This window comes from Macaca nemestrina, chromosome 16 (assembly GCF_043159975.1).
Source record: "Macaca nemestrina isolate mMacNem1 chromosome 16, mMacNem.hap1, whole genome shotgun sequence".
In the NCBI taxonomy this organism is placed as follows: Eukaryota; Metazoa; Chordata; class Mammalia; order Primates; family Cercopithecidae; genus Macaca; species Macaca nemestrina.
Window position 1 is genome coordinate 13,625,644 of NC_092140.1, and position 14,200 is coordinate 13,639,843.

Sequence of the window (14,200 nt, forward strand, 5' to 3'; positions counted from 1 at the left end):
ATGAAAAATTAAAAACTTTAAAAACAGAAAAAAGCTTATAAAACAAGGATATAAAGAAAACATTTTTGTACAGTTGTACAATGTTTGCATTTTATGCTGTTTTATTATGAAAGACTCAAAGAGTAAACCCGGGCGTCGTGGCTCACGCCTGTAATCCCAGCACTTTGGGAGGCTGAGGCGGGCGGATTACCTGAGGTCAGGAGTTCAAGACCAGCCTGGCCAACATGGTGAAACCCCGTCTCTACTAAAAATACAAAAATTAGCCGAGCGTGGTGGCACATGCCTGTAATCCCAGCTACTTGAGAGGATGAGGCAGGAGAACTGCTTGAACCCGGGAGATGGAGGTTGCAGTGAGCCAAGAATGCGCCACTGCACTCTAGCTTGGCTGACAGAGCAAGACTCTGTCTCAAAAAAAAAAAAAGAGTCAAAGAGTAAAGACAAAATTAAAAAGTTTACAATGTAAAAAAGTTATGGTATGCTAAGGTTAATTTATTATTGAAAAAAGAAAACTATTTTTCTATAAATGTAGTGTAGCCTAAGTGTACAGTGTTTATGAAGTCTACAGTAGTGACAGTAATGTCCTAGGCCTTCGCTCACTCCCTGACTCACCCAGACCAGCTTCCAGTCCTACAAGCTCCATCCACAGTAAGAGCCCTATACAAGTGTACCATTTTTTATCTTTTATACTACATTTTTACTGTACCTTTTCTGTGTTTAGATATGCTTATATACACAAACACCATTGTGTTACAATTGCCTACAGTATTTAGTACAGTCACACGCTGTACAGGTTTGTAGCACAGGAGGAATAGGCTATACCATATAGGTGTGTACTAGGCTATATCATCAAGGTTTGCGTAAGTACATTCTGTGATGGTCACATAATATTGAACTCACCTAACGATGCATTTCTCAGAACATATCCCTGTCACTAAGTGACGGACCCTACCAAAGGGTCCCATTATCAAAAGTAGTGTGAAACAATGAGAAACAATGCTTGCATTAGTATTCAACTACTTATATTTCATGCCATAAAGACCTAATAATTTACATTCTTTCCCCAGGGTATTTTTTTCTACTCATTCATAACACTACTACTAAAAAAATCCCTGCTGTGGGCCGGGTGTGGTGGCTCAAGCCTGTAATCCTAGCACTTTGGGAGGCCGGGGAGGCGGATCACCTAAGGTCAGGAGTTCAACACCAGCCTGGCCAACATGGTGAAACCCCGTCTCTCCAAAAATACAAAAATTAGCCAGGCATGACGGCAGGTGCCTATAATCCCAGCTACTCAGGAGGCTCAGGCAGGAGAATCACTTGAACCCAGGAGGCGGAGGTTGTAGTGAAGTGAGATCACGCCACTGCACTCCAGCCTGGACGACAGATCAAGACTCTGTTTCAATAAATAAATAAATAAATAAATAAATAAATAAATAAATAAATAAAGGCCTGCTGTGTTAAAAGTACCAAATAAAAGTATATCTGCTTTATGCTAAACCTTCTTTTGTTCGTATCCAATTAGCATTAACCTGTCTTTCATTTTTGTCAAACTTTCAGCTGAACACTTTGAAGCATTTCGGAAAGGTGAAACAATTGTAGCATTCCCTTAGTGATACTGAAGTTATGCTGGGTAAAGTGCTCTCATAAGGGAGCATTGTGTAAACATTTCATTAATCTTTGACTCAAACTTTCTCATGCTTTGCTTAAATCTACTTGGTGACCAGCAATCAGCCTGGCAATTTTTCAGTTTAAGCTTTTAAAGCCATGAAAAGAAAATACTTAAGGCACATCTAGAAGACACTGTGATAATGTCATTTTGCTTAACACAACAGTGAACAAGTAAACAGTTTTTAAACTTGAATATATCTTTTGCAGGCCAAGAAAAAAAGCCTGTATGTCCCTCTTTTTCTACTTGACCCAAAATTAAGTCCTGATTTAAACAAAGCAAAAATATACTTACAGAACTAGCATCAACATCACTGTGGATGGCAACTGTCTTAATGCCCATCTTCTTGCAAGTTTTAATAACCTATTTTAAAATATATTAATGTCTATTAATAGTGATTCACACTTAAAGGGGTTTAATAATAAATAATTTCATAGAGTAAAATGGAAAATAAGATGAAAATTCTACTCACCCGACATGCAATTTCTCCTCTATTAGCAATAAGAATTTTATCAAAAGTCTGAAGACAGAAAAAACACATTCATTAGAAATTGTTACTCTTACTTTGGGACCAAAAAACACCAACTTTTTCCAACATTAACACTGAATATAATCCTAAAAAACATTACTTCTTAGAGTAACATTAAATACTATATTATTTAGAGTAATATTAAATGTACTATAAATACTTAGGGTAATATTAAAATAGGTTATTAAATAGTATAATCATTTACAACCAGAGAACTACAAAATTCACCTGATATGATCGGGTTCTATAATTACTTTGTTAAAGCATAGTAGGTGAATGTATTCACAATGGGGGTATTTATCAATTCTCTAGCCAAAAGAAAATCTTCAAATGATATTTCAGATACTAAAAGACTGTAGTCAAGCCCGGGCGCAGTGGCTCACGCCTGTAATCCCAGCACTTTGGGAGGCTGAGGCAGGTGGATCACGAGGTCAGGAGTTCGAGACCAGTATGACCAACACAGTGAAACCCTGTCTCTACTAAAAATACAAAAAGGCTGGGCACAGTGGCTAACACCTGTAATCCCAGAACTTTGGGAGGCCAAGGTGGGTGGATCATGAGGTCAGGAGAGCGAGACCATCCTGGCCAATATGATGAAACCCCGTCTCTACTGAAAATACAAAAAACATAAAAACAAAAAAATTAGCTGGGTCTAGTGGTGTGTGCCTGTAATCCCGGCTACTCGGGAGGCTGAGGCAGGAGAATGGCGTGAACCCGGGAGGTGGAGACTGCAGTGAGCCAAGATCGCACCACTGCACTCCAGCCTGGAGACAAAGCAAGTCTCCGTCTCAAAATAAATAAATAAATAAATAAATAAATAAATAAATAAATAAATAAATAATAAATTAAAATACAAAAATTAGCCTGACGTGGTGGTGCATGCCTGTAATCCCAAGTGCTGGTAATTCCAAGTAATCTCAGCTACTTGGGAGGCTGAGGCAGGAATCGCTTGAACACGGGAGGCAGAGTGCAGTGTCACCCACTGCACTCCAGCCTGGGTGACAGAGCAAGACTCCGTCTCAAAAAAAAAAAAAAAAACTTTGGCCAAAATTACTTGACAATTTATTTTCTAAATTCTGGGAAATTCTAAGTGTCATGAGTTGTTTTCAAAGGAAAGTCTGATACTAAGTAAGAATAATTTATCTGCCATCTCTGTTGGGACAGGGCATATTTTCAGTAACTCAGAATAGGTACCAATTGTGCTTATATCCAAAAACGCCTAGGCTAAGCAGATTACACCATTTGAATACAATGTTAAGTTTGAATAACCACCAAATTTTGAAGCAGCTGAGACCAAATAGTAGAGAAGCTGTATATCCTGTGTTTATCTAGAGACCTAAACCCAAGTCCAGCTTTGCCACTAATGACTTATTTAACTTTAAGCAAATCAATCTCTGTAGGCCTTGATTTCCACATAAACTGGCAGCACTCCAAAGGAAAGCTATTTAGTAAGGTTTTCTTCCTACTCTAAAATTGTACAGGCTAATCGTTTTTAAAAACACACCATTCCAAGTAATTTGGATGTTATACATATTAGCACATGGTAATTTCTGGATTTGTGAATTGTTTTTAAGTTCAACGGAACTACAGAAAAAAAGTGTTAGTTACATTTCTAAAGGAAGACTTAGAGTTACATATGATCTTTTAAAAAGTACTCTTATATAACTTAGAGCAGTTTGTTTGTTTGTTTGTTTGTTTGTTTGTTTTTTGAGATGGAGTCTCACTTTGTCACCCAGGCTGGAGGGCAGTGGTGCGATCTCAGCTCATGGTAACCTCCGCCTCCCAGGTTCAAGATATTCTCCTGCCTCAGCCTCCCGATAGCTGGGATTACAGGTGCATGCCACCACGCCCCGCTAATTTCTTTGTATTTTTAGTAGAGATAGGGTTTCCCCATCTTGGCCAGGCTGGCCTCAAACTCCTGCCCTCAGGTGATTTGCCTGCCTCGGCCTCCCAAAGTGCTGGGATTACAAACCTGAGCCACCACGCCCGGCCTAGAGCAGTATTTTAACATACAGGAAAAAGTCCAGCATTTCAGAAGTGAAAAAAGCTTTCTAGGTCTTGGTTTAACCTTTACATCATATATGTCTTAACTCCACCAACCCGAGGCAAGCCCCTGCCTTAAAAATAGGTAAACTTCTAATTTGATAAAACGCTAAGCCACTCAGAGCCTTGCTCACACCTCAGGTCTGAGAACGCAAAATCATCTACTTTTCTGTATTTAAATGGTCATGGTAAATCCCTCTTAAGCAGTAAGCATATCCTGAGAAAACAATGATTACACTTTCTTTTTTTTTTTTTTTGAGACGGAGTCTCGCTCTGTCACCCAGGCTGGAGTGCAGTGGCCAGATCTCGGCTCACTGCAAGCTCCGCCTCCCGGGTTCACGCCATTCTCCTGCCTCAGCCTCCCGAGTAGCTGGGACTACAGGCACCCGCCACCTCGCCCGGCTAGTTTTTTGTATTTTTTAGTAGAGACGGGGTTTCACCGGGTTAGCCAGGATGGTCTCGATCTCCTGACCTCGTGATCCGCCCATCTCGGCCTCCCGAAGTGCTGGGATTACAGGCTTGAGCCACCACGCCCGGCCAACACTTTCTTAAATGGGTTTTAAAATGTGATGTTAATATTAACTGTGAAACAGACCATCCCTGATAATCACCATAAACACCACTCCTAGAAATTATATATTAAACAATTGTTACAGCAAATATAACAAATCATAACACTGGAAGAATTAAGTAAGAATCCCCATTCTAATTTCTGTTCAAGCAGCAGAACGGTCATTACGAGTCAGTCTGCAGCCAAACCACCCAGGCTGAACTTCCAGCACACTATGTTCTCCTCCTGTGTGTCCTGCTATGAACAAGTCATCCATCTTGCCTCTCATTTCCTGGTATGTAAAATAAGGGTAAAAACAGCACCTGCCACAAGAGGTTGTGAGAATGATATTAATTAACACCCTTGAAGTGTTTAGAATAACGTCTAACATGTAATATATATTCATTCAGCATTAGCTATGGCTACTGTTCTTCACCCCTTTGGGCTACATGCCAGACTGTTATGAATTTAGGAGTGTGCCCTTATCTGTCTAACTGGGGAAAAGCTATATCAAAACAAATACCTGCACCTGACACATCTTCTCTGTTAAGGGCTATTAACGTATTACCAATTAGCACATAAAACTCAATAAAGCTAACCATATCAATTAATCTTCCATACATAACATTTTCTTTTAAATAAATCACAGTTCAGAATTTTTAAAGTACAAAAGGGGATACACTGAAGAAACACCCAAGTCCCTGCCCAAAAGGCAACCACTGTTACTGGTCTCCTATATATTCTTACAGGTAGGCTACGCCTGTAACAGAATACACATACAAATCAATCAAAACCAACTAAAACTGCCCCTCTGCATCAACAATTACAGGTAAATATCAAGTGCATTTGGCAACTTCAAAGTAAAATATGGCACAAACACAATGAATTGTGTTAAGTGCTCTAATAAGGCTGTGTGCAGGATGCTACACAGAGAAGGGAGCGCATGAACAGCATGTGTAAAGGTGGTGACACTGGAAGAAGAGGGTAGCACTAAAGAACTACAAGGAATTCTCAATATGACTCAAGCGTGTGGTATGCTTAGGAGAGTTGTAGCAAATAAAGCTAGGATAAAAACAGTCCAGATGATAGAAGGACTCATACGCCATTCAAGGAACTGGGACTTGTTCCTGTATGTGGAGAGTCACTCATAAGGCACCCTGAAGACACTCAGAAAAAGACAACTATAAATTAGGATCCTGGATCCTTGAAGACAGAGGAGATTTCAGGCACCAGAATAGATAATGAAGACCTTTGGCAGTAGCTGCTCTATAACTGTACTAATGATGTCATCTGAAGTAAAAGATTTCCTAAGGATTTTTGTTGTTGTTGTTGTTGTTTTTCTCTTAATCCACTGTCTCTCTACCCCTCCTTCTTCCTTTCCCTTCCCCAGGTTTAGATGCTCTCTCCCGGGCTCTAACTCCACAGCTAGCAGCACACTCCATTCAGACACCAAGAGGGCTGAGCTGGCCCTGCACTGCGTGCTTGTTGGAATGATGGCAGAACTCTGGACACTGGGTCACTGCCCAGCTCTTCTGAGAAAGGGCACAGCACAATGGGTAAGTCCACCAGCTCTGGAAAAGGACAGACATGAGTTTACACCCAGCTACTCACTATCCATGGACTTTGAGTCTCAGTTTCCAAATGCGCAATATTCAGTGAAGGAGATTAAGCAGCCGACATTTAGGACACGTTTTGTATACAGCAGGCACTGTGATGAATCCCTTCTGTGCATTATTTCATCTATCAGGTAATGGCTATGAGGACAATATTTAGCATAATAATCCCACGAAGTCAGTTCTGATAATATCTCCGTTTTACAAATAAGAAAACTAAGGCTTGATGAGGCTAAATCACTTGCCTTAAATCACTTAATGGTAAAGTCAGAGAGTTCACATCCAGGTATTCATGTCAGAACATACCATGACATAATGTGGTCAGAGAATAACAATGCAAGCTCTAAACACTATGTTATTAATAACACCTAACATCACTTTTTTTTTTAAGAGATGGGGTTTTGCTCTGTTACCCAGGTTGGTATGGAACTCTTGGTCTCAAGGAATCCCGTGTCTCGGCCTCCCAAAGCGCAGGGACTGTAGGCGTAAGCCACTGAGCCCAGCCAGCTCACATTAGTGTGAAAGGAACAACATAGTACTGTACTGGCTCACATTAATTTAAGGCCAGCTGAAACTTAATGGTCTTTATCTAAGCAGTTACCGTAAGTTAAATCTTCCTTATTCTCATGAACGTACATAAGACAACCAGTTAGCTTGTTAGAACTCCAGTTAAAAAAAAATAACATTTTCAGTGATGATTAAATTTCACCTGGATAAGTTGTGCATGATGTAAGTCACTGATAAAATGTGGAATAAGAAAGGAGTTAATAACAGATTCAAACGAGAATCAATTTATTTAACAAATATGTATTACACCAAAGATCAAGTCTACTTGCACTTGGGACAGTAGGTATAAACAGACCAGGTCAATATTTAATGAATGGTTACAAGGACAGCAGGAATCCGGGAAGGAGAAAGGTCTGATTAAGTGCAGCCCTCAAGCAAAGGGTGAAGCGACCAATTTAGTCTGAACATGCACCTGTACCACGATTAGGTGCCAAAGAATATTCATCACTCACTGAGGGAAACACAGTTTCTCCACAGCCACCTTAGGCAAGGGCACAGCAAAGGAGATGGCAAAGATAGCAGGCAGCAGGATTGATTTCAGAATTTATGATGAAACATGCTTAGTAAATTCCAAGGGGATTCCACTTCTACACTCTTTAACCCTCCGATCTCTTTAAATGTGCCAAACCTGGGCCAGGCACGGTAGCTCATGCCTATAAGCCCAGCATTTTGGGAGGTGGAGGCAGGTGGATCACCTGAGGTCAGGAGTTCGAGACCAGCCTGGCCAACATAGTGAAACTCCATCTCTACTGAAAATACAAAAAAAAAAAAAAAATTAGGCCGGGCGCGGTGGCTCAAGCCTGTAATCCCAGCACTTTGGGAGGCCAAGACGGGCGGATCACGAGGTCAGGAGATCGAGACCAGCCTGGCTAACACCGTGAAACCCCGTCTCCTACAAAAAAACTAGCCGGGCAAGGTGGCGGGTGCCTGTAGTCCCAGCTACTCGGGAGGCTGAGCCAGGAGAATGGCGTGAACCCGGGAGGCGGAGCTTGCAGTGAGCTGAGATCCGGCCACTGCACTCCAGCCTGGGCGACAGAGCCAGACTCCGTCTCAAAAAAAAAAAAAAATAGCTGGGCATGGTGGTGTGTGTCTGTAATCCCAGCTACTCAGGAGGCTGAGGCAGGAGAATCGCTTGAACCCAGAAGGTGGAGGTTGCAGTGAGCCAAGATCATGCCACTGCACTCCAGCCTGGGTGACAGAGCGAGACTCTATCTCAAAAATAAATAAATAAATAAATAAATAAATAAATAAATAAATAAATGTGCTAAACCCAGAGAGTTACACACATTTATTTATTTTTAGTAATTAGCAGTGGTCACCCATGTGGGAGGTGAGTTACCTATTTCTGTAACTTCACTATGAGGTTATAACGAAAGCAAGTGCCAGACCTAACTCTGTCCATACATACAAACATTTATTAAGACATAAAAAGAATCATAAAACCCGCTTGATAAGTTCAGTGAAATCTCAACTCCCTGTACTTTGTAAGGCTCCAAAAGACTGCAAGAAAGGCTCGCCATAGGCAAAAAAAAAACCAATATTCTGATTTGGTTAACCATACTGTCAGACTAAGCCATCAAGAATCCACCAGACAAGTGGCTGAACACAGGACTATTCATTTAGGGATCGGGCATGAGTGTTATTCTTAAAGGTAAAGAATTAAAGGCCAACTACATTATTATATTCTAATAGTACAAAGGCAGAGAATTTCTCTAAAGTAATACCCAATAACATAATATCGACGAATATCACAAACTTCCTCAATGACAGCCCATTTCTTTTTCCTTCTTTGAGACAGGATCTCGCCCTGTAGCCTAGCAGTCTGGAGTACAGTGGTGCAATCATGGCACACTGAAGCCCCGCCTCCTGGGCTCAAGTGATTCTCCCACCTTAGCTTCCTGTGTAGCTGGAATTACAGGCGCACGCCAGCACACCCAGCTAATTTTTGTGGAGGTTTTTTTGTTTTGTTTTGTTTTTGGTAGAGACAGGGTTTCGCCAGGCTGGTCGCAAGTTCCTGACCTCAAGCAATCCACTGGCCTCGAACTCCCAAAGTCCTGGGATTACAGGCGTGGGCCATCACACCTGGCTGATAGCCTACTTCTAACAGTTATTATGCTAATGAGGAAGGCTACCGGTATTTATAAAGAGAAAGATGGCTGAGCCGTTTGTAGTATTCCACCCCTCTAGAATGTGGCCTCCTCAACAAATGTTAGTTAACCACTCTTAAGAGTGTGGCCACTTAGGATAGATGATTACTTCGAGATTGGAATGCAACACATGGATACATGAACCCCAAAGCATATCACCTATGATGAAGATTTTAAATTAAACTACAGCTTTCATAACAGGGAGTTTATCGTAACTCATTCAATAGACCTGCACTATCCAATGCAGTAGCCACTGGTCACAAGAGGTTACTGGGCTCTTCAAATGTGGCTAATCAAACTGAGATATGCCAGAGATGTAAAACATACACTGGATTTAGAAGACTTAGGGCCCAAAAAAAGAATCTAAGGTGTCCTGTTAATACTTTTTATACTGATTATGTACTTAAATAACATTTTAGATATTGAGATATTATTAAAATTAATTTTAACTGTTTACTGTTTTTTAATGTAGCTATTAGAAAATTGAAAATTGGCCAAGCGCCATGGCTCATGCCTGTAATCCCAACACTTTAGGAGGCTGAGGCAGGCAGACATTTGAGGTCAGGAGCTCGAGACCAGTCTGGCCAACATGGTGAAACCCCGTCTCTACTAAAAATACAAAAATTAGCCAGGCATGGTAATGAACACCTGTAATCCCAGCTCCTCGGGAGGCTGAGGCAGGAGAACTGTTTGAACCCGGGACGTGGAGGTTGCAGTGAGCCAAGATCACACCACTGCACTCCAGCCTGGGTGACAGAACAATATTCCATCTCAAAAATTAAAAAAAAAAAAAAAAAAACCTTGAAAATTGCATTTGCCCTGTGTATTAATCGGTTTTTACATTGCTATGAAGATACCACCCAAGACTACGTAATTTATAAACAAAGGTTTAATTGACTCCCAGTTCCGCATGGCTGGGGAGGCTTCAGGAAACTTAAATCACGGCAGAAGGAAAGCAGGCACCTTCTTCACAAGGCAGCAGGGGAGAGTAGTGCAAAGGAGGAACTTCCAAACACTTGTAAGATCATAAGATCCTGTGAGAACCAACTCACTATCATGAGAAAAACATGGAGGAAACTGCCCCCATGATCCAATCACCTCCCTCCCTCAACACCTGGGGATTACAGGTCGAGATGAGATTTGGGTGGAGACACAGAGCCAAACCATACCACCCTGCAACTGTGTTTCATGTTGTATTCCTACTGAACTGAAGATATGTAGACTCTTTCTTCCTCCAGGCCTCCAGATTCAAAAGAATCTGGAAAGCAGTACTGTGCACTTCAGCACATGATTCAGAGATACCTCAGACATGTCATTCTCAAATAATCATGCCTGTCAGTTGTATTTTGATGACAGTCACCTTGAACAATCCCTTCTTAACCAAAACTCCCACCCTCTTTGATGCTTTCATTGCCATGAAGGCATGAAACCATATTTTATTTCCAATCACTTCTTCTAGTCCCTACAAGGCTCAAACATTATTGAAATAGCATTTTAATTAGAAACTGCTTGTCCTGAAATTTATAATACACAAAATTATCTTCAATCTAAATGAATCATACAGGTAGGCCACAGTGGCTCACGTCTGTAATCCCAGCACTTTGGGAGGCCGAGGCGGGCCGATCACCTGAGGTCAAGAGTTTGAGACCAGCCTGGCCAACATGGTGAAACCCCGTTTCTACTAACAAACAAAAAAATTAGACGGGCATGGTGGGGCACACCTGTAATCCCAGCTACTCAGGAGGCTGAGGCAAGAGAATCTCTTGAAGGCAGGAGGCAAAGGTTACAGTGAGCTGAGATCACACGACTGTACTCCAGCCTGGGCAAAAGAGCAAGACTCTGTGTCACAAATAAATAAATAAATAATATAAATATTAAGTAAATGAGGCCGGGTGCACAGTGTCTCACGCCTGAAATCCCAGCACTTTGGGAGGCTGAGGCAGGTGGATCACCTGAGGTCAGGAGTTTGAGACCATCCTGGCCAACATGGTGAAAGCCCATCTCTACTAAAAATATAAATGTTAGCCGGGTGCAGTGGTGTACGCCTGTAATCCCAGCTACTCAGGAGGCTGAGGTGGGAGAATTGTTTGAACCTGGGAGGTGTAGGTCGCAGTGAGCCAAGATCACACCACTGCACTCCAGCCCGGGCGACAGTGCGAGACTCCATCTCAAAAAAAAAAAAAAAGTATTAAGTAAATGAAAGAAAAACTCAATAGTTTAATTAAATCTCTTAACTGCCCAGTCTTTAAGAACAAATGATTTCTTAGTTATTCTTCTGAAAACAAAGGAAACACATTGTAAATGCATTCAATTTTTGGTAAAGATACAAATACAAAATTAAAAAGATTCAGACTGTGGCCCACAATGAAAAACAGAACATCTAAAGATTGAGCACCTATAGAAACATATAATGCTAGAGTGATCAATGACCCCACAGTCTTAACAAAATCCCATTGAACACAGTATGGAGACAAGAAAGTAAAACCATGATAAGTTAGTTGTTGAGAGTATCGTTTAAATACTTACTTTTTCATTAGGATCATATCCCACTGAACCAAGATTACGGGACACCATTAAGCGCTGTCTTGAATAGTGCGGAACATGCTACAAAAAAAGAAAAGCAAAATAAATTGCAAATACTTGACGGGCTTTTGAACATTTTTTCAGGATATTTCTTCCAGCTGGGTTCTAGCGAAAGTGTTTGATCAATAAATAGTAGTTCTAGGCAATACACCATAATTATAATTATGGAAGGGAAATCTATCTACAGACACAGCCCGTCGGCATGTAAGAGAAACCAAAAGCATCAAAACAATCTCCAGAAAAGCAAAACAAGAATTGTCGATGGGCCAAGCAAATCTGAGGAAAGCCTTTCAGATCACGCAAAAGGATAGAACAGGGTCAGAAATGTCACAGACCACAAAGAACTTTCAAAAACACAAAACAAGAGTCTTGGTCTCAGGGAGCTTCGAATTTAACAGTGGCCAGAACATAATAAAATATTATTTTTATATTTGCTGATGTCATCAGCCCAATTTCTTATTTTACATTTTCTGGTACAAAAGTGGTTTGGCTGATAAATATGAAAAACCAAAACCATTAATCAAGGATATTTCTCATTCATTGAACTATTTGTGAAGAAAGCATATCTTAATGCTTTAATACTTAAGAACATTAAGTGACTAAGCCAGGCACAGTGATACACGCCTGGAATCCCAGCTACTCAGGAGGCAGAGGTGGGAGTACTACTTGAGCCCGGGAGTTTGAGGCTGCAGTGAGCCAAGATCACACCACTGTACTCCAGCCTGGGCAACAGAGCAAGACCCCTTAGAACCTTCTAAGAGGATAGCAACTCAAATAAGAAACAAAAGGTTTTTATAGCAACATTTGTAAATGAACTGAAAAAATTGTACAACTAGTTTTTAAAGAGTCGGGCACCATGGCTCATGCCTGTAATCCTAGCACTTTGGAAGGCCGAGGCAGGTGGATCACCTGAGGTCAGGAGTTTGCAACCAGACTGGCCAAAATGGCGAAACCCTGTCTCTACTAAAAATACAAAAAAAAAAAAATTAGTGGGGCATGCTGGCACACACCTGTAGTCCCAGCTACTAAGGAGGCTGAGTTAGGAGAATTGCTTGAACCCAGGAGGTGGAGGTTGCAGTGAGCTGAGATCGTGCCACTGCACTCCAGCCTGGGCAACAAGAGCGAAACTCATCAGAATGAATGAATGAATGAATGAATGAATGAATGAACGAACGAACGAATAGTAATCTCTATACAAAAGTGGAGGTAAAAGATACAAAAAGATATAGTTTATAAAATAAAACCTTTACCAAGTAAAAGACTAGGAACAACAAGGAACTATGAATGGGAAATTATTACTGTGTCCCTATTAAAGATCAAGACTATCTCTCATATATTCCTTCAAGCATAACTGTGAGTTCAAAGAGCATTATCCCCAAGTTTATGACAAAGTTGAGTCCCAAGAACTTTAATTTTTCAAAGGTCACAGGCTGATGCTGTAATGGTTACAAGATTTAACCACAGATTGGTCAAGAGCTTTCTGAAGTTTTTTATTTTTAGATAAGAAAAACAGTGGCGAGTCCCACATAAACACTAATATCTACTCAAAGACATGATGTTGTTCCACAGAGCTTGCACACATGTGAACTTGTAATAATGCGGCCCACAGCTGTAAAAAGCATAGATGCCTCCCGGTTAGACAGCAACCAGAAGTAGAACTCGGGCCGGGCACAGTGGCTCACGCCTGTAATCCCAGCACTTTGGGAGGCCAAGGCGGGCAGATCGCTTGAGGTCGGGAGTTCGAGACCAGCCTGACCAACATAAAGAAACCCCATCTCTACTAAAAATACAAAATTAGCAGAGAGTGGTGGTGCACACCCATAATCCCAGCTACTTGGATGGCTGAACCCAGGAGGCGGAGGTTGCAGGGAGCCAAGATTGTGCCGTTGCACTCCAGCCTGGGCAAAAAGAGCGAAACTCCATCTCAGAAAAAAAAGAAGTAGAACTCGTACAAGCAAACACAACTATGACAGAATAACTACCAGTGTGAACCATTCCCACGACAAGTCTCAACTGGTTTGGAGTCAGCCCCACAAAGGCTCTGTTCCTGTTTACTCCTGGGAGACATTCATGGAAGGTCAAAAATGAAGAATCGGGTCAACACTCAGACTATTTGTGTAAAGCCACAACATAAAATGTATGTTCTAAATGCAGGAAAACGTTTGTAGAAGTCTGCTAATTTGGACCTCTGCACAATTTTAACGTTTGTTGTTTTTGTTAAGCATGTAACAAACTAGCTATACGCCCAGTCCAAAATTCTTTGTAAGGTATTTCCTAGCAATAAACGTGCTGAGAAAGAACTTTAATCAATTCTATTTATAAAGACTATTTAGCCAATCACAGCCAAAAGGAGAAAGGTCAGGGTGTGCAAAATGACTCCCCAATAACATACTGCCATTGGTTCTCTCCCACAGGAATAATGATTTCCTATATTTTCCACACAAAGAAAAGAAATGCCTGCAAATGGTTTGGCACATGGGAAGTGGCATTGACCCTCAGAGTCAC

General features: G+C 41.2%; 1 protein-coding gene across 1 annotated transcript in view; it reads right to left on the reverse strand.

Moving 5' to 3' along the window:
• The window catches only part of LOC105477975 (propionyl-CoA carboxylase subunit alpha), a 440,790-nt gene that overhangs the window by 411,274 nt on the left and 15,316 nt on the right, over positions 1–14,200 (reverse strand). Inside the window, exons 2-4 of the mRNA XM_011734903.2 lie at positions 11,639–11,716; positions 2,136–2,183; positions 1,958–2,026 (exon numbers count right to left, since the gene is read on the reverse strand). Coding sequence (XP_011733205.2) covers positions 1,958–2,026; positions 2,136–2,183; positions 11,639–11,716 — 195 coding nt within the window. The remainder of the gene's footprint in view (positions 1–1,957; positions 2,027–2,135; positions 2,184–11,638; positions 11,717–14,200) is intronic.